At 49.8% G+C, this 15338-nt stretch overlaps 1 protein-coding gene across 1 annotated transcript in view; it reads left to right on the top strand.

Annotated features, from left to right (window-relative positions):
* Positions 1 to 15338, top strand: part of LOC121356695 (TGF-beta receptor type-2-like) — a 31452-nt gene that overhangs the window by 13773 nt on the left and 2341 nt on the right. Inside the window, exons 2-6 of the mRNA XM_041473387.1 lie at positions 4792 to 4942; positions 6755 to 6957; positions 9930 to 10720; positions 10833 to 10974; positions 12118 to 12245. Of these exons, the coding sequence (XP_041329321.1) occupies positions 4792 to 4942; positions 6755 to 6957; positions 9930 to 10720; positions 10833 to 10974; positions 12118 to 12245 (1415 nt within the window). The remainder of the gene's footprint in view (positions 1 to 4791; positions 4943 to 6754; positions 6958 to 9929; positions 10721 to 10832; positions 10975 to 12117; positions 12246 to 15338) is intronic.

Below are 15338 nucleotides of genomic sequence, written 5' to 3'. Positions count from 1 at the left end.
CAAGACCAGGCAAGACTGCAAGAAATCTGCAAGAAATCTGGGATCACTGTTACACAGGTCATGCTGAACAACTTCCATGGGAACTTCTGACCCTGCACAGAATCTCCTGGAAATCAGGGCACAGGAATTACCCCGATGCCCATCTGTGGCACTGGTTGTTGCATGATGGAGGAGGCAGCTCAGGAGTAACCTGGTGATGGGGAGCACCTGGTGCTCTCACATGGGTCAGCGAGAGAGCAGAGCCCATCAGCTCTGCCGTTGGATTAATCTTAAAAACAAAGTACTGCGTATAAAAGGGAAGGAATTTGTTTGTTCTCATAATAATTTTATGAGAGGCTCTGTTATTGCATACTTGTGTCGTTAACCATGGATAAAAGCCCAAAGCAAAGCCTAATCCTAAACTTGGCGGCAGGCGCAGGACTCACCGCGGAGCCCAGGCTCACCCAGGTGGGAAAGCAGGTCCCAGTGCAGGTTGTGTTTCCATCAGGGAACCTATCTGAGGGCTGCCAGGAAGAACAGGGCTGCAGGGTTGCGTTAGAGCTGCTCCCCAGTCCTGTGTTTGAGTGCACTGCTCATTAGAGAAAGCAAAGAGCATCTCAACTAATCTCCCTAGCCTTAGTCTCTCCCAGTGCAAAGCCTGGGGATTACAGGTTGACTGAATTGCATGGAAAAGATGATGCAGGGGCCCCCAGAGCCACTACAGTAGCAGCAAGCTGGGCAGCCCTCTGTGACTGCTGAAAGAGTGTCAGCCCCATCCTGGGGTGCTTGGAGACATGCAGAAAAGAGGGGATAGGCTTCACTGTAGAACATTTACCAACTAAAAATTAATAAATTTTCTTTGTCCTTGAGAAATACAAGCAATGTAAGGACAAGACAGGACATGATCTGAAGGTCCTATAATGGATGCCCTGTATAACAAAAGCCTTGGTCTCCTTCCCCCTTGGGAAGGGAAGAGCTGGGAACAGGGATAAGTGCCCTAGCATCTCACTCCAAACACATTCTCTTAAGCCCATCTTGGTGTTTAGCTGTCCCAAAGCACCATGCCAGGGAGAATACTTGAGAACTGAAAGTGTTCGTTCTGCCCCTCAGTGAAAATGCATTTCCTGCCCTTGCTTGGGCTATGAGGAGCTTTCTCCTTGCCTGTAACAAACGTGCTGTGCCTGCACCCCCAAGCACCCCCAGCTTGCTCCTGAGTGGCTCCTCCTCCTTGGGAACCACAGTGTGGGGAAAACTGGAGCCAGAGTGAGGTGCTGGGTGACCCACCTGCTCTCTGGGGCTGCAGTGGTAGAGATGGCCTCACAAAATCCCCTTCCCTGTTCTTACAGGTGCAGTCCCTGCTGGCAGAAAGCTCATCTGCTGTGGGTGGCTGCTTCAGTGACAGCAGCGATGGGACTGGGGTGGAATTCTCTCTGAGAGCTGTTTTCAATGACTCCTGTGTTGGGGAGAGGGTGGGTTATTGACTACAGCAGTGGTGTTTCCATGGGCTTTGCAGGTGGCCAAGCAGAGGTTGTGGATGCTCTGTGGGCAATGAGAGGCTGGAAGGCTGCCCCGACATGCAGGAAAAAATATCCCGGTGTCCTTGGGTGGTGTATCACCCCTGCTGCTATTGCAGGAGAGACACAGGCACTTCTGGCATCGTTTTTCCATTATTCCCTGACTTGAAAATCATCTCATATTCTCTCAGTAACCTCTCTGGGGTCCCAGTTATAGATATCAGAAGATTTGATCCTGCTCTCGTGCACAGGAGAACAAGCCTTCCTATTGATGGGAAGCCAAGCTTGCTGTGAGCCCACCTATCAGTAACTTCAAACCATCTTTCCAACTGTCCTTCCACAATAACTTTGACTAACTGTACTATTTATTGGCTCACATCACATCCTTATGGCTTCAATTTATTTTTGGAAAACTCAACCCACATTTAATTAGTTTATAGTTTGTTCCAAGTTTTGCTTATCCAGCTCTTTTTTTTTTTTTCCCCTAACTTTTTTTTTTTTTGAAGTTTGTATTTTGATGTTTAGCATTTGCCTTGGCAACATCTGGAACCCGTTTATGGAAGTGTATTGTTACTTTTACTGCTTGTGCAGCTTTATTAAATCATCTAACTATTAATATTGAAAGTGTTCATCTGGGTCTAATCAGGGCCAAGATGAGTGATGTGGCAGTTAAATTGTACCTACAAGCTAATGGTTCAAGGACACACAGTCCTGAAGAGCCTTGCAGTGGGCTTTGGGCTCTTCTTTTAAGCTTCCTAGCTCAAGAAGGAGGAGGGGGAGGAGAAAAAAGAGATATCCCTGCTCTTTCTTGCAGAGCAGATAACAGAATCACAGCCTGAGTTAGTTTAGAACAATTTGTCTCCAAAGAATTTTGTCCAGTTACTGCTGTATTTCTGGCTCTTGTTTCCATATTTAACTCCTTCATCTGTCCTGGCTTCCCCTCTGCACAGCACAGCCAAGCCAAGATCCCCAGCACACACACCAGTGCACTACGGGCGAGTCTGACCTTCTGCCCTGAGATCTCAAGCAAATCCTAGATATAAATAAGTAAATAACATACCTGGTGGGTATAAATATATAAATAACCAACCTCATCCTGCACCAGCAACATCCACGACCTGGATTTGTCATTTTGTGACTCCTCTGCAGAGCCTGCAGGTGTCCCTGGGGTGGTGGTGCTGAGCCAGTCCCACGGGCGCCTGCTGCGAGCGCAGCACACGGGGGAGCTGGGGATGGGTTGGGCTGAAGGGGTGGAAGAGGAACTGTGGCAGCGACGCCACCAGAGCACAGGCCTGGCTGTGGTAGGGCTTGGGTTTGGGGTGAGAAACCAGTTTGCCTTCAAATCTCTGTTCCCATGAGATTACCCAAATGGAGTCTGTAGGGTGCGGTGGCTATTGCTGTAGGTTGAAGGCTGCACACAAACGCTGGGCCTGATTTCTGTTCCACACCCAAAATTCTCATCCTCCAGTGGAGTTTTGCCTCAGAGTCTACAAGCCCTGCTCTGGCAGAAAGGTGAAGGTAGCTCATGCTGGCTGCAGGTGCTGCAAATCCCAGCTGAAGCCATGGTTTTGGTGGCTCACCCTCGGATGGATGTGGGTAACTGGATCTCTTGAGGTCACCCACAAAATCTCAGCGTGCCCCAGCAGGGCCAGAGCGGCCTCATGGATGGGGGGATGCTGAGCAAGAGGCTGTGGGCAATATCTTCACTTACCCTGCTCCCCCTAAACCTGGCACAACACAATCCCTGCTGATTTTAAGCCTGGCATGGGTCATTTAAGCCAAAATTTCCTCCTTCCAACTTCAGATCCAACAGTCTTTTCCTCTGCACCCAGGTCTTCCCCCCACCATTAACCTTGGCCCTAAATACAAGGCCATGGGAGCTTGTAAATGGTTTATTTCTGTGCGGGAGCCTTCCAGCAGTTCTTTACGACTGTTGCAGGGAGAGGGGTCTGGTGAGGGAAGCAGAGCAGGCACGTGGAATGCTGTCAGAGCAGGCTGCATGCCCTGGATTTGGGGAGCAGGAAAGTTAAAAAACCCTTTTTGCTGTTGGGACAGGGTCCGTGGGCTCAGCTGTGAACACAGACAGGTCACAGAGGTGACCACCAAAAACACAGGAGTTCCTGCATGTCACTGACAGACCTGGGGGTGCCCATGGCTGTGCTGGGTCAGCAGGTCCCTGCTTGCAGGGGCTGAGGCTCCCCAAGTCACAGTCAGGAATTTTGCAATTTTTTTTTTTTTTTCAGACTTACAGCTGGTGATGGAAAGCTCTGCGAGGGCTGTGGCAGCACAGTGAGCTATGACTGGGGCTGAGAGTACCCAGCACTGCTTGGTGGCTCAGGGACATGGCAGCCAGAGAATTATGGATGATCCAAAGCTTAAAAAAATTAGCTGTTGTCGTTCAGGTTCATACCCGAACACTTTGGAGTACATATATTTAAGTTAAAAAAAAAAGTATAAATAAATATTTCTACATAAGCCACTCAGTGGCATTTTTAAAGACATTTAGCAGCCTTAAGACAGGAAGTTTAAATTTAGCTGGGATTTATCCCTTAACCAAGCATAGTTCATGCACCCTTTTTATAAAAATAGAGATAATGTTATGCCTGTGAGTTACAGGCAGAGCAGCTCCCCACAGTTATTCCTGCTGCTGGGGCAGGTGTGAGGCTCAAGGGCTGGGAGAATATCTCGTGCTGGAATGGGCACAGTGGGCAGTGGAGCCCTGGAGGGAGCAGCCCCTGTTGCCCAGAGCTTGGGAAGGCTCAGCACGGACACTTGGGGAGTGGGCAGCAAACACCTTTCCCAGCTTGGCCCCATTGAACAGGAAGGGGGAGGACGAGGAGGCAGCAGGAGAGGCGGGAGCTGTCCCAGCCTGGCCGTACATCCCTCCCCTGCACCTCTCCTCCTGCTGAGAGGGGAATAAATGGGCTCTCCAGGCACGCAGGGACCCGGAGATGCCCCTTTTCCAACACCGAACGCACTCGGGGTGAGGGGAGATGCCAATTTGAGCCTGGGCTGAAGAGGAAGAAGCAAATTTCCCCTTGATGATAAATGGTACGGGAAAAGCAGAGGGAAAACGTGATTCTCCGCGGTTTCCCAGGCTTTTGTCCCGCAGGCATTCTCCCACCTCCTCGAGGCTTTGGGATAACACAAAGCACAATTGACTGGGCAGTGGAGAGCCAGGCAAAGGCTTTTTAAAAAAACGCACGGAGCAGTGGGGTCAGTGGGGGCTCCTGGCTGTGTGAATCTCTGGGAATGGTGGTTGTGTTCCCCGCTCACCCGCAGCCCCCTGTGCCCGCAGCCTGCGGGGCCGGCGCCCGCCGCAGCCTCCAGACCAACCTGTGCAAGTGGTGCGACTCCACAGCCCCGGCGTGCGAGGAGAAGGTGTGCTACAGCAACTGCAACCTCAACTCCTACTGCGAGGACCCCTACGAGATCTGCGTGGCAATATGGTGAGAGGAAATCCCCTCTCCAAGGGGGGACAGGGATGTGTGTACCCCTGTGCTTGTGTTATTGCCTATTGCAGTAATTCAGGACTTTCTCTTCCTCTTGCCTTGGCTCCATTGTAATTAAAATTATAATGCACAGTAAAAAAAAAAAAAAAAAAAAAAGCCAGTCTCATCATTTGGTCTGCCCCGTAATTAGTACCAGTTTATTTTCTAAGTAAGTTCAGCTTTTGAGTGTCTGACACAAAGCGGGGCAAGTTTGCTGCAGGACCTATAAATTCCCATAAACCTCTGAATTTAGCTTTACAAGCTGAACCCAAGGGCAAAGCAGCAACACTGACCTCCAAACCTATGATGTCCTCTTGCATCAGGGGGGTGAAACCTCAGTTCACATGCAGGGGTGCAGCCAAGGTCAATCCCCATCCAGCACATGGACAACTGAGCTGGCACCACACTGGGGTTAACCCACTGGGTTTAACCCACCTCTTTCCTATCCCCTGGAAAAAGTCCTTTTCTGCTCCTGTGAGAGGTGCCTGGACAGGAAACACAATCTTGCATTTCAGGCCAAGCACACACTGCATGGTTTGGCCCGGAAGAGTGCCTCCCCCAGCTTTTTGGGCCCTGTGAGCAAAACTAAAAAAGCATCCATTTTGAGTCTGCCCAGAGTGATTTTCCTCCACTTTCCCTTTTAATTTGGCTGCCAAAGTGAAAGCCAGCCAAGCACTTATCGCTAGGCTTTATCTCAACCTGCTAATTAGCGTGAATGCTGAATGCCAGCTTTCAGTAGGAGTTTGCCACAACTTAATTGTTGCATTATGGACTTTTAAAAAGCAAAACACAACAAGAAACCCAAACAAACAAATAACAAAATCCACCCCCTGCCCCAAATTCCCCTACGCACACATGGAGAAGCCACCTTAAATCCTGGCTAGGCAATCCAGTGTGTCACTGGGTTTTTCCCATTTACAGCTTACACGTACAGGAAAAAGCAAGACCCCTGCAGCAGGAATCCCCATGCCAGGGAAGCAATCCCACGGCACAGGATGGAGCTGCATCCTGCAATGTGGATTGGGTGGGGTGAGGCAGCTACACAGTCACAAATACCCTGCCAACCCCTGCCAGCATCTCCCATCCCATTCTAAGATTCAGCCAGAGAATAAGATCACCTCCAGGCCAGCCTTGCTGCCTGCTGCTCACTTGCAGAGGCATTTGTGGATCATCCAAACTTGTCCTGAGTGGGTATCTCAGTCACAGCAGCAGCTTTGGCCTCATGCTCGTGTGCTCCAGGGTCCAGCCTTAGCAGAAGGGATCTCACCCTCCTAGGACTCTTCATCTGGGAGCTCCTCTGTCAAATTACCTGGTAGCCACAAAAAAAAAAAAAAAAAAAAAAAAAAAAAAAAAGTGGGGAGTGCTGAAACTGGGGCACTTCACCAGGGAGAGGGTGATGAATTGAGGTCCTTGCCTTGGCTTTTATGTCTGACTTCCCAGCTGACCTCAAAGACATGGTGAAATCTCTCCATACCTTCATCCCCAGCTTTGCACCACCAGGTCAGGAGGCAGAGGCTGCTCCTGGAAAAGTAATGAATGGTTGTCATTTCTTTTAATGCACCCAGAAGTAGCTGCAATGCTGTAGCCTGTGCAGGGCCAGTCATGCCCATCACTGGTCCTATAAGTACGTGTAAGTAGAATTATACCACAGCCACTGCAAATAGTCATTCCCTACACAGCTTTAAAGAAATGATCTTAGGACCGGGTTTAAGGTGACACAAGGGCCAAGCTGCCGGGCTAACTCTGTGTGGGTTCATTTGTCACTTGCAGGAGACAGGACAACGAGAGCATCAGGATCAGCACGCTCTGCCACAACCCCCAGCGCCCCATCGAAAACCTCATGGTCCCCAACTACAACACCTCGCGCTGCATCATGAGCCACCAGCCCAGCGAGGACGGCGTCATCTACGTCTGTGGCTGTGTGGATGAGCAGGAGTGCAATGACAAACTCATCTTTGAAAACCACACCAATGGTGAGTGCTTTTGTTAATGCTGTTTATGGGGGAGCAGCACCCAGCACCAATGACAAATCCCCTGTATTTCCTGTGGAGGAGGAGGTGCAATGGCAGAAGAGGCTCTTTTGCCATCTTCTTTCACCACCCTATACAAAAGCCAGCTAAAATCTCTACCCCGTTACTGAGCCCAGCGTTTTGTCTGTGGCCAAAGCATTCCTCACAGAAATACCTGCAGCCTTTGTCTGGAAAAATCAGGCGAAGGAAAACCCACCATATCTCTCAGTGGGCTGTGCCTTCAGCAGAGGTTGAATCATCTGGGGAACCCAGGGGCTGGTGTAACGTAATGAGAGTCAAAAGCTCTGAAAGCTTTAAATAAATCACGTTGGAGCAAATCCTGCCCCAGAACACACCCACAGGAACTCATGGCTGTAACCCAAAGAGGTGGAGATGCTGGGGTGGGCACACAGGAATGCCTCCCCTGCTGCTCTCCTGGGAATTCCTGCAGCAGTGTTTCTCCCGGGAAGGGACAGCTGCAGCCAGCCAGGTGCTGAGCACACATGTGAGCGTGGCTTGGCACGCTGCTGCACGTGGCTGGAGATCCAACGGGAGCTGTAAATCCACAGGAGGGAAAACTAAGAGGCAGCTCATTTCTGTACCTCAGGAGGGTCGTATGCTTTGGAAATATTTCCAACCAGAGCCTTTGGGGGCTTGTCTAAACCTCCCCAGCTCCAAGTGGCCCAGGTTTATCCAAGTGTCCATCAACAATCCGACCTGTAACAAAAGCAAAATGAAATGCCTCAAATTTTCCATAATCACACAAGGAGCCTAAGCAGAACCTGCAAGCCAGTGGTATAGCTCTCCTGCAATATAAGGAAAAAAGAAAAACATCACATGAAATGCAAATTCTCTGAACAAACAAGTCACTTTAATGGAGGCAAATGATGCTAAATTTGGCGGTTCTTTGCTGCTTCCCCAGCCAAACATAACAGGTACACACACTTCTAGGGAGAGATAGTCAAATCCCAAAGCTGGTGCTGGGATATGCAATTTCACACAAAAATGACAACTGGCTCATTGGAAATGCCACCCCCAGCAAAGGCTCCATAACCAGCCTCCTCCTGTCAGCCTGCGCGGAAAGCGCTGGAAGTCAGAGCAAGACCAGTGCAGCTCTTTAACAACCTCTCCTCTTAGACACGGGCCAGGGGCCAGCCTAGGCAAACCCCAAGCTCACAGATTCTTTACATCCTTTCCTTCTGCTTTAAGGGATCATTTGCATTCTAAATATTAAATTATTGTCACGTTCAATGGTCTAGACAACTCCTGAGCAGAGAAAGGAGCACTTCTCATCTGCTGAAGCAGACAGATTTTTTTCCTGTTTCTTGATTCCTTAAGCTTTGCTTTCAGGTCTGGGTGGCATTGCCCTTGCACAAGGGATGCAGGGGACTCCATCAGAGCTCAGACACCATGCTAATGAGCACACAGAACCATCATTTCCTAAAGCTGTGCACACAGAAGTCCAGGTGAGACCTCAGGAAGATGCTGGGTAGGGTGGAGCATGGCAAGTGCTTTCCAACTGTGCTCCAGCTGAGCCCAGCCCTGGAGGTCCATAATCCCTCAGCAGGGATGGACAGACCCACGCAGCAATGCTCGACAAGGTGTGGGCTTACAGACCTGTGGTTACTGCCAGATCAACTACATTTGCTCTCCATAGAAGGGGTCTAAGCCCTGCTGCAGCCCCTGTGTATCAAAAGACTTCCATCAGGAAGGGGCATCCTCATGCAGGAATTTCCTGAAGTTGTGTTAACTTCCCCTTTTCAGGACTTATGCACGCAACTCCCTTAAAAAGATCTTCTCTTTCTTCAGAGTTTCAAAGATGGGATCCAAAGCGTCGGGTAAATCCATTAAAGCAGTAGGTAATATCCAAGCCCAATACTTTCCAAAATAAACATATTCCTGAGTTAGTTATTGATTTATATCAGTTTGGGTTGATCCTGTGGTTTAAACCTGATGCCTATTTTAGAAACGCTTTCACAGCCTTGCAGAAATTAGCTGCAGCACATTTTTTTGAAATTTGCCAAGGAAAATAGCTAAATGCTCTGTTTTTCCAGAACCTGAATTATGATCTGCACACACTGAGGTCAAGCAGCGAGAGTTTTGCTTATGGAATGATTCTTATCCCTCTTCCCCTGGGTTATTATACTTGGCAGAAAAACTTCTGAGTAAGATTTTACTTGAATATCTCTACTGAAGTCAGCATGTTTATTCCAGGAATCACAAACATCAAAGGATCAGACAATTATATGTTGTGTGAGGGTTATGGCTTTGTGTGCGTGTCCTCCCCCTCTCAATCTGAAGGCCAACAGGGGGTTTTTAAAAGAAATAAAACAAATGCAGCCATGCCCTGGTGATTGTTGTGGTTGCTCCTGTAACGAGGAAGGAGATGCCAGCACTGGCAGACAAAATTGCTGAAATGATGCTCCCGTGTGCTAATTATCCTGCAAAGCATCCCAGCACTCCCCTGAGCTGGGTGGTCCTGCACGCTGCCTACCCCCAGCTTCACTCCTGACTCTGTGTGCACCAGAGGCGTCCAGCAAAGCTCCAGCCCCAAGCCCTCTCAGAGATTTGCTTTCTTTGAGCCTTGTCTCAGATTTATTATTGTTATTTCCAGCCAAGCTCCCCTTGCCACTAGCGCAAGCAGCACTTGGGACCCCCCAAAATGCCCTTTGCAGTCTCTTGTGCCGCACTGTCCCATCCAAGTGAAGCTGGCCTGTGTCTTCTGTTGATAAATGGAGCTAAATTTGGGACCAAACCCAATCATCCCCCTTGCTAAGTGCCTGCATCTGGGTTCTGTGTGGGGATGAGCCCTTGTGCGGCCCCGGGAAGGGCTGCGCTCCATTAACAGCTTTGCATATTTTCCTCCTCCGCGTGATGAAAACGAGCTGTGGCAGACCCGCAGCAGCAGCACCTCGCCTTTGCTTTCCTCCCCTCAGGCTACTCCATGCTGCAGAGCAAAGAGGTGATCCCAGTGGCTGCCATCAGCCTCCTGCCCCCGCTGCTGGTGGCGGTGATGATCACGGTGATATTTTACCTCTGCCGCACGCAAAAGCGACGCAAGAGAGCCAAGGCGTGGGGTGGGAAACAGGGACAGCCGCCGGTGCTGCCGGAGCAGGGGAAGGCAAGCGAGCGGGAGGAGAAGTTGTCGGTGCTGATGGACGAGAGCCCAGCCAGCAGCAGCCGCCCCGCCGAGCTGCTGCCCATCGAGCTGGACGAGATGGTGGGCAAAGGGCAGTTCGCGGAGGTGTGGAGGGCCAAGCTGAGCCACAGCCGCTCGGGGCAGTACGAGACTGTGGCCGTGAAGATCTTCCCCTGCGAGGAATACTCCTCCTGGAAGAACGAGAGCCAGATCTTCACCGACACCAGCCTCAGGCACGACAGCGTCCTGCAGTTCCTCACTGCCGAGGACCGGGGCACGGGGCCCCGCCGGGAGTACTGGCTCATCACCGCCTACCACAGCCGGGGCAACCTCAAGGACTACCTCTCCCACCACGTGCTGAGCTGGATGGACCTGCAGAAGATGGCTGGGTCCCTGGTGAGTGGGGTGGCCCACCTTCACAGCGACTACACCGCCTGCGGCCGCCCGAAAATCCCCATCGCCCACCGCGACATCAAGAGCACAAATGTGCTGGTGAAGAATGAGCAGGAGTGCGTGCTCTGCGACTTCGGCATCGCCATACGCCTCGACCCCTCCCTCACAGTGGATGACTTTGCCAACAGCGGGCAGGCAAGTATGACCCACCAGCCCTCCCTGGAGGAGCCTTTGCCAGCCACCCCCATGTCCTGTGGCCAAAGTCCTCGCCCACCCCTGCTAATGCCTCTCTCCTCTCTGCGGCCAGGTGGGCACCGCCAGGTACATGGCCCCAGAGGTCCTGGAGTCCAGAGTGAACCTGGAAGACCTGGAGTCTTTCAAGCAGATGGATGTCTACTCCATGGCCCTCGTTTTGTGGGAAATGGCCTCCAGATGTGAAGTGGTAGGAGGTAGGAGCATCTCACCCAGGTTGCTGTGCGCCTTTTGGCTCCCTTACTCCCACATCCCCACTATGGCACAAGGCATGGGGTGGTCCAGGTCTCTGCAGGGCTGCCAAGAGTTGGCGACAGATTCCCCTGCTCTGTGTGCAGTGGCTTAAGGGTGGTGGCTCAGTGGTCAAGGAGCAGGACAGGACCCATGGGGAGATCTAATCCAGTCCCTGCTCAAAGCCGATGAGCTGCCAAGTCCCATGGAGCTTGTGCTGGTGGTGCAAAGCAAACCAAGCAGGAAGAGCCAAAGGTGCCTTCCCCTCCTCAACCATTTTTTCCTTCAGAAAACACCAGAAAGCTTATGTTGTAGTGGGGACTCACAAACCCCAGCCTCTGACAGTATAACACACTCTGTCACTTCCCAGAGCCATGTCCTGGCATCTACAATTGTATGTAGCAAAACATTTCATTAACTTCACCTTCCTTCCCTATCCCACCTACTCACAATACCAGCCCACAGAAATGCAGGAACCCTCAATCCTTGGCCACAAAGCTGCTCCAACTGCCCTGCAAGCCCCATGGTCAGCAGTGGGAGGCCCTTGCCTGGTTTGGATGCCCCATCCTTTGTTCCCAAGCCAGCATTCCAGGCCATCTCTCCCTGCTCATATCTCACCTCTATTCACATCCAGGTGGGAGCTGGCAGAAACCAGGGTGGCCTCTCACCTCTGCCAACAGCCAGTTTCTCCTTGGTTTTCCACAACATGGGGTTGGTCTTCTGGAAGGGCCATTTCTCCTCTGACCCATTCCCTGCCTGTAGAAGAAATCTGGAAATTCTCGTGTCATAGTCACCTCTCCCATCCTTCACCAGCACAGTACTTTCTGCCTGCTCAAATTGTCTCACCCAAAGACAAACCAGGTCCTTCGTACTGCATTTTTTGGATTCAGGGAGGAGGTCAGATGGTTCCTCGGTGCTGTCTCTGAAAAGAACCTCTATGTGAAAACCCAGCACTACATCTCTGTGTTCAAATTCTCAATTGTTTCCAGATCTGCTTATTTTTTTGCAGACTGTTAAAAACAAATCCATTCTCATCCAGTGGTCCATATCAAAACAAAGCAGGGAATGCATTAGAAACATCCTGTAATGCTGCTGTTGCTTCCTTGCAGAGGTAAAGAATTATGAGCTGCCCTTTGGGTCGAAAGTCCAGGAGCAGCCTTGTGTGGACACCATGAGGGACATCGTGCTGCATGGCAGAGGCCGGCCCGAGATCCCAAGCAGCTGGCTGGTGCACCAGGTAAGCTGGGAGCAGCTGGCTCAGAACAGAGCAACATTGTCCTTCCTCACTAAACCAGCCTGAAAAATTAAATTTATAGTCAAAGGGAAAGTGGGCAGAACTCCTGGGATCTGCTTTCAGCTCCACTGTGGATGGCTGGGCCCACACAAGTCCCACTCATTTCCTTGTTGCAGAAAAGCCACCAGCCACAGACACAGCAGAATGTGCTGATCAATAGCCATGATCAGGAAGTTGTGCATGGCAGGTGATGGGTTTCAGTTACCCTGAGGATAACAGCAAAAGGGAGCACTTCAGTGCAGTTCTTCCCATGAATCATTGGATTTTTCCCCACTTCTCCCCCAGCACCTTGTCTAGAAGGTTCAGGAAACACACAGTCCCTCACACACAGCCATTCACAGCAGGGACAGAGGGGAAGGGAGGCACATCCAGCCTTCTGCCTGGGTTTTTCAAGCTCAAAATTACCTTCAACATGAGAGAAATTTCCATTACCACAAGGAAGAGCACACCAGAAAGCATCTCCTTCACGTGAAACACTCAGGAAAAGTGAGTGAAGCTGAGAGCAGGGGCTCCGCAAGGCTCAGGGCTTGTCAAGGGAAGTCTTTCACCAGCCTTCAGAAGGTCTGAAAGCAAATGTGTCAGCATAGAGGGCCTAACCCAGTGTTCTAGAATGGGAACATTTTAGCAGTTACAAAATGTACCCTGTTAAAACCACCTACAAGCACACCCAGATCAGTCAGCTACAGAAACAGAGCTCCCTCCTGGCCCTGACAGGGTCGCTGCCCCAGGCCAGTGCTTTCTGCCACACTCTAAGGACAAGAGGGGTAACAGGCATGCTGATGGTGACTTCCACATCTTGCCTGATTTTGGTATTTCTTGAATCTCACATGTCTTGTGGAAAAACACCATCTGCTGATCAACACTCCCGTTCACCTGAGAATCAAGCTGGAACATCGAGCCTGCTGGCTTTCAGAGCCTTGCAGTGCTCAGTGAATTGTTTTGCAACATCCACCCATAAAACACACTGCCTCTGCTCCCGCTCTGCCCTGCTGGCACACAGAGGCAGGCTTTGCAAAAGGAAAGAGAGAACTTCTCAACCTTAGGAGGCCACATGTTCCCTACAGTGTCTCCTCTCAAAACCATGTTTGTCCAAAGACTCACAGCTGACCCGACTGACCAAAACTGCAAACAGGATCAAATGAATCCGGCTTCTGTGGGACTCCTGGGGAGTTCATCAGTTGGTGAGTGCATTTCTGGAGCTCACCCAGCCTTTTTCATTAACAAAGGCAAATACAGGAACTTCAATCAGTTGTGCCACATGTTTGAAGCCCTTGAGTATTCAGCTCAGACATTCTCCTCACAGGGTCTCTGATAAACTTTGAAACCACAGAAAAAATATACAGAAGCTTGGGTTGTCAAAAATCACACTTTGATAGAGTGTGAGCATAACTGTGCTGTTCCCAGGGCTGAAGGGAGGCTGACTGCAGTCACCTCCCTGAAATAATGTTGCTGTAGTTGGGCTGGCGTAGCAGGCAAACATAACAAGGCTTATAAGGTGGGAACTTTTTATTGGACCATCTGATGGCCACTGGGGAAGAACAGAAAAGCCATATTATGTTGCTGAAAGTTTTTCTCTGATTAATCTCCTTACAAGCCCGGCTTTATAGCAATTTCTGGGCATTTTGCAACAGTTCTCTCTAGGATGAGGAATTGGGCAGCACCATCTGCTGGGAAGCAGCAGAAAGCCACCGGCTTGTGCCACTCCGGGGGTCCAGGCGGGCTTCCCGTGGGAGGAAGTGTTGGGTGACATCGAGAAAGGGTGACAAGCCACTCAGCTGAATGGGAGGCACCAATAGATGTTCCCACCAGAACATCTGTCATAAGTCATATTGTCATTTTTATGGCAATAAGTCATAAAAACTTCCACGTTCCAACCGTCAGGACTGCTCTCAGTCAAGTGAAGACCATGGTTTGATTTTCAGCAAGTGTCAGCACTAATTTCCCTGACAGGGCTGATTTACCCAACAGCAGCTTGAGGGCAACTGCATGAAAGGCCCCACAACAAAGTCAGCTAAAGAAATTAATCCCCACTTTCCCAGATAACTTACAGACCCCTTAGGTCCATGCTTCTACCTCGTTTCACACCCCAGCATATTGAAATAAAAGGGAAAAAAACAGTTTTTTAGGCCAGGTGAATCTGGTTCACAAAGCAGCTGAACAGACTGAGGTACTAGAACAACCAGAGGCTGGTGCAGGACAGGAAGGAGCAGTGGCAGCTTAAGTCAATACTGCCACTAAAAATACACTTGTACAACTCAGCATCCTTTGGAATCTTAGAAAAACAGATATCAAATATAAAAGCCAAACTAAGTTAATTTTGTAAGCCAAACAAGATGTTTCAGTTATATCTTCAAAAGAATATCAGCACTACAAGCCAAACTGCAAATAAATGTTATGATTTCAGGGAAAAATAAGTACAGAAAATCTTGGATGTCCTGTTTGAGAACAGGATGACTTTAAAAGCTTCACCTAAGCTAGCTCATTTTTGCATGTAATCAATTACCCTCAAATCCTTTCAACTAAGCTAATAAATAAGTGACGTCAGAGGTGCTGAAACACACCATCTGTCAGTTTTGCTGTACAATCCTGTTCTCTCCAATCTGTGTCTATTATGGAAGACTTAACACAATGAACCTTAGCAGAGAGCAGTGAGTTCTGAGTAAGGTGCAGCAGGGCAGATGGAACTGACTCTATCTCTGTAGGACTTGGATATTCCTCTTGTGTGGGTCCACATGAAATTTCAGGTTTCTCTTAATTGCAAATTAAGAAATACATAAAACCCACTGAAAACCACGAAGCTTTATTTAGAATAATGATTTTTCCACTGTGTTCCAACTTTAGTTGACAATGATGCCAAGAGCAATAGCACATGATGGAATTACATGGGCGAGGGAAGGTTCAACACAGCTTCTGGTGCTAGCTGTGTTACTAGCTAAAGGGTGGGGGATGCACCAGCTGAATACTACCATTTATTTTGTTCCCAGGCCCCAAATATTGTGACTCTTTTCAGAGCCCTACACAATTGGGCAAAAAACT

This window comes from Pyrgilauda ruficollis, unplaced genomic scaffold, assembly GCF_017590135.1.
Source record: "Pyrgilauda ruficollis isolate IOZ18807 unplaced genomic scaffold, ASM1759013v1 scaffold3, whole genome shotgun sequence".
NCBI lineage: Eukaryota > Metazoa > Chordata > Aves > Passeriformes > Passeridae > Pyrgilauda > Pyrgilauda ruficollis.
Note: the sequence above shows the minus strand (reverse complement) of the source record. Positions and strands in the feature narration are given on the sequence as shown.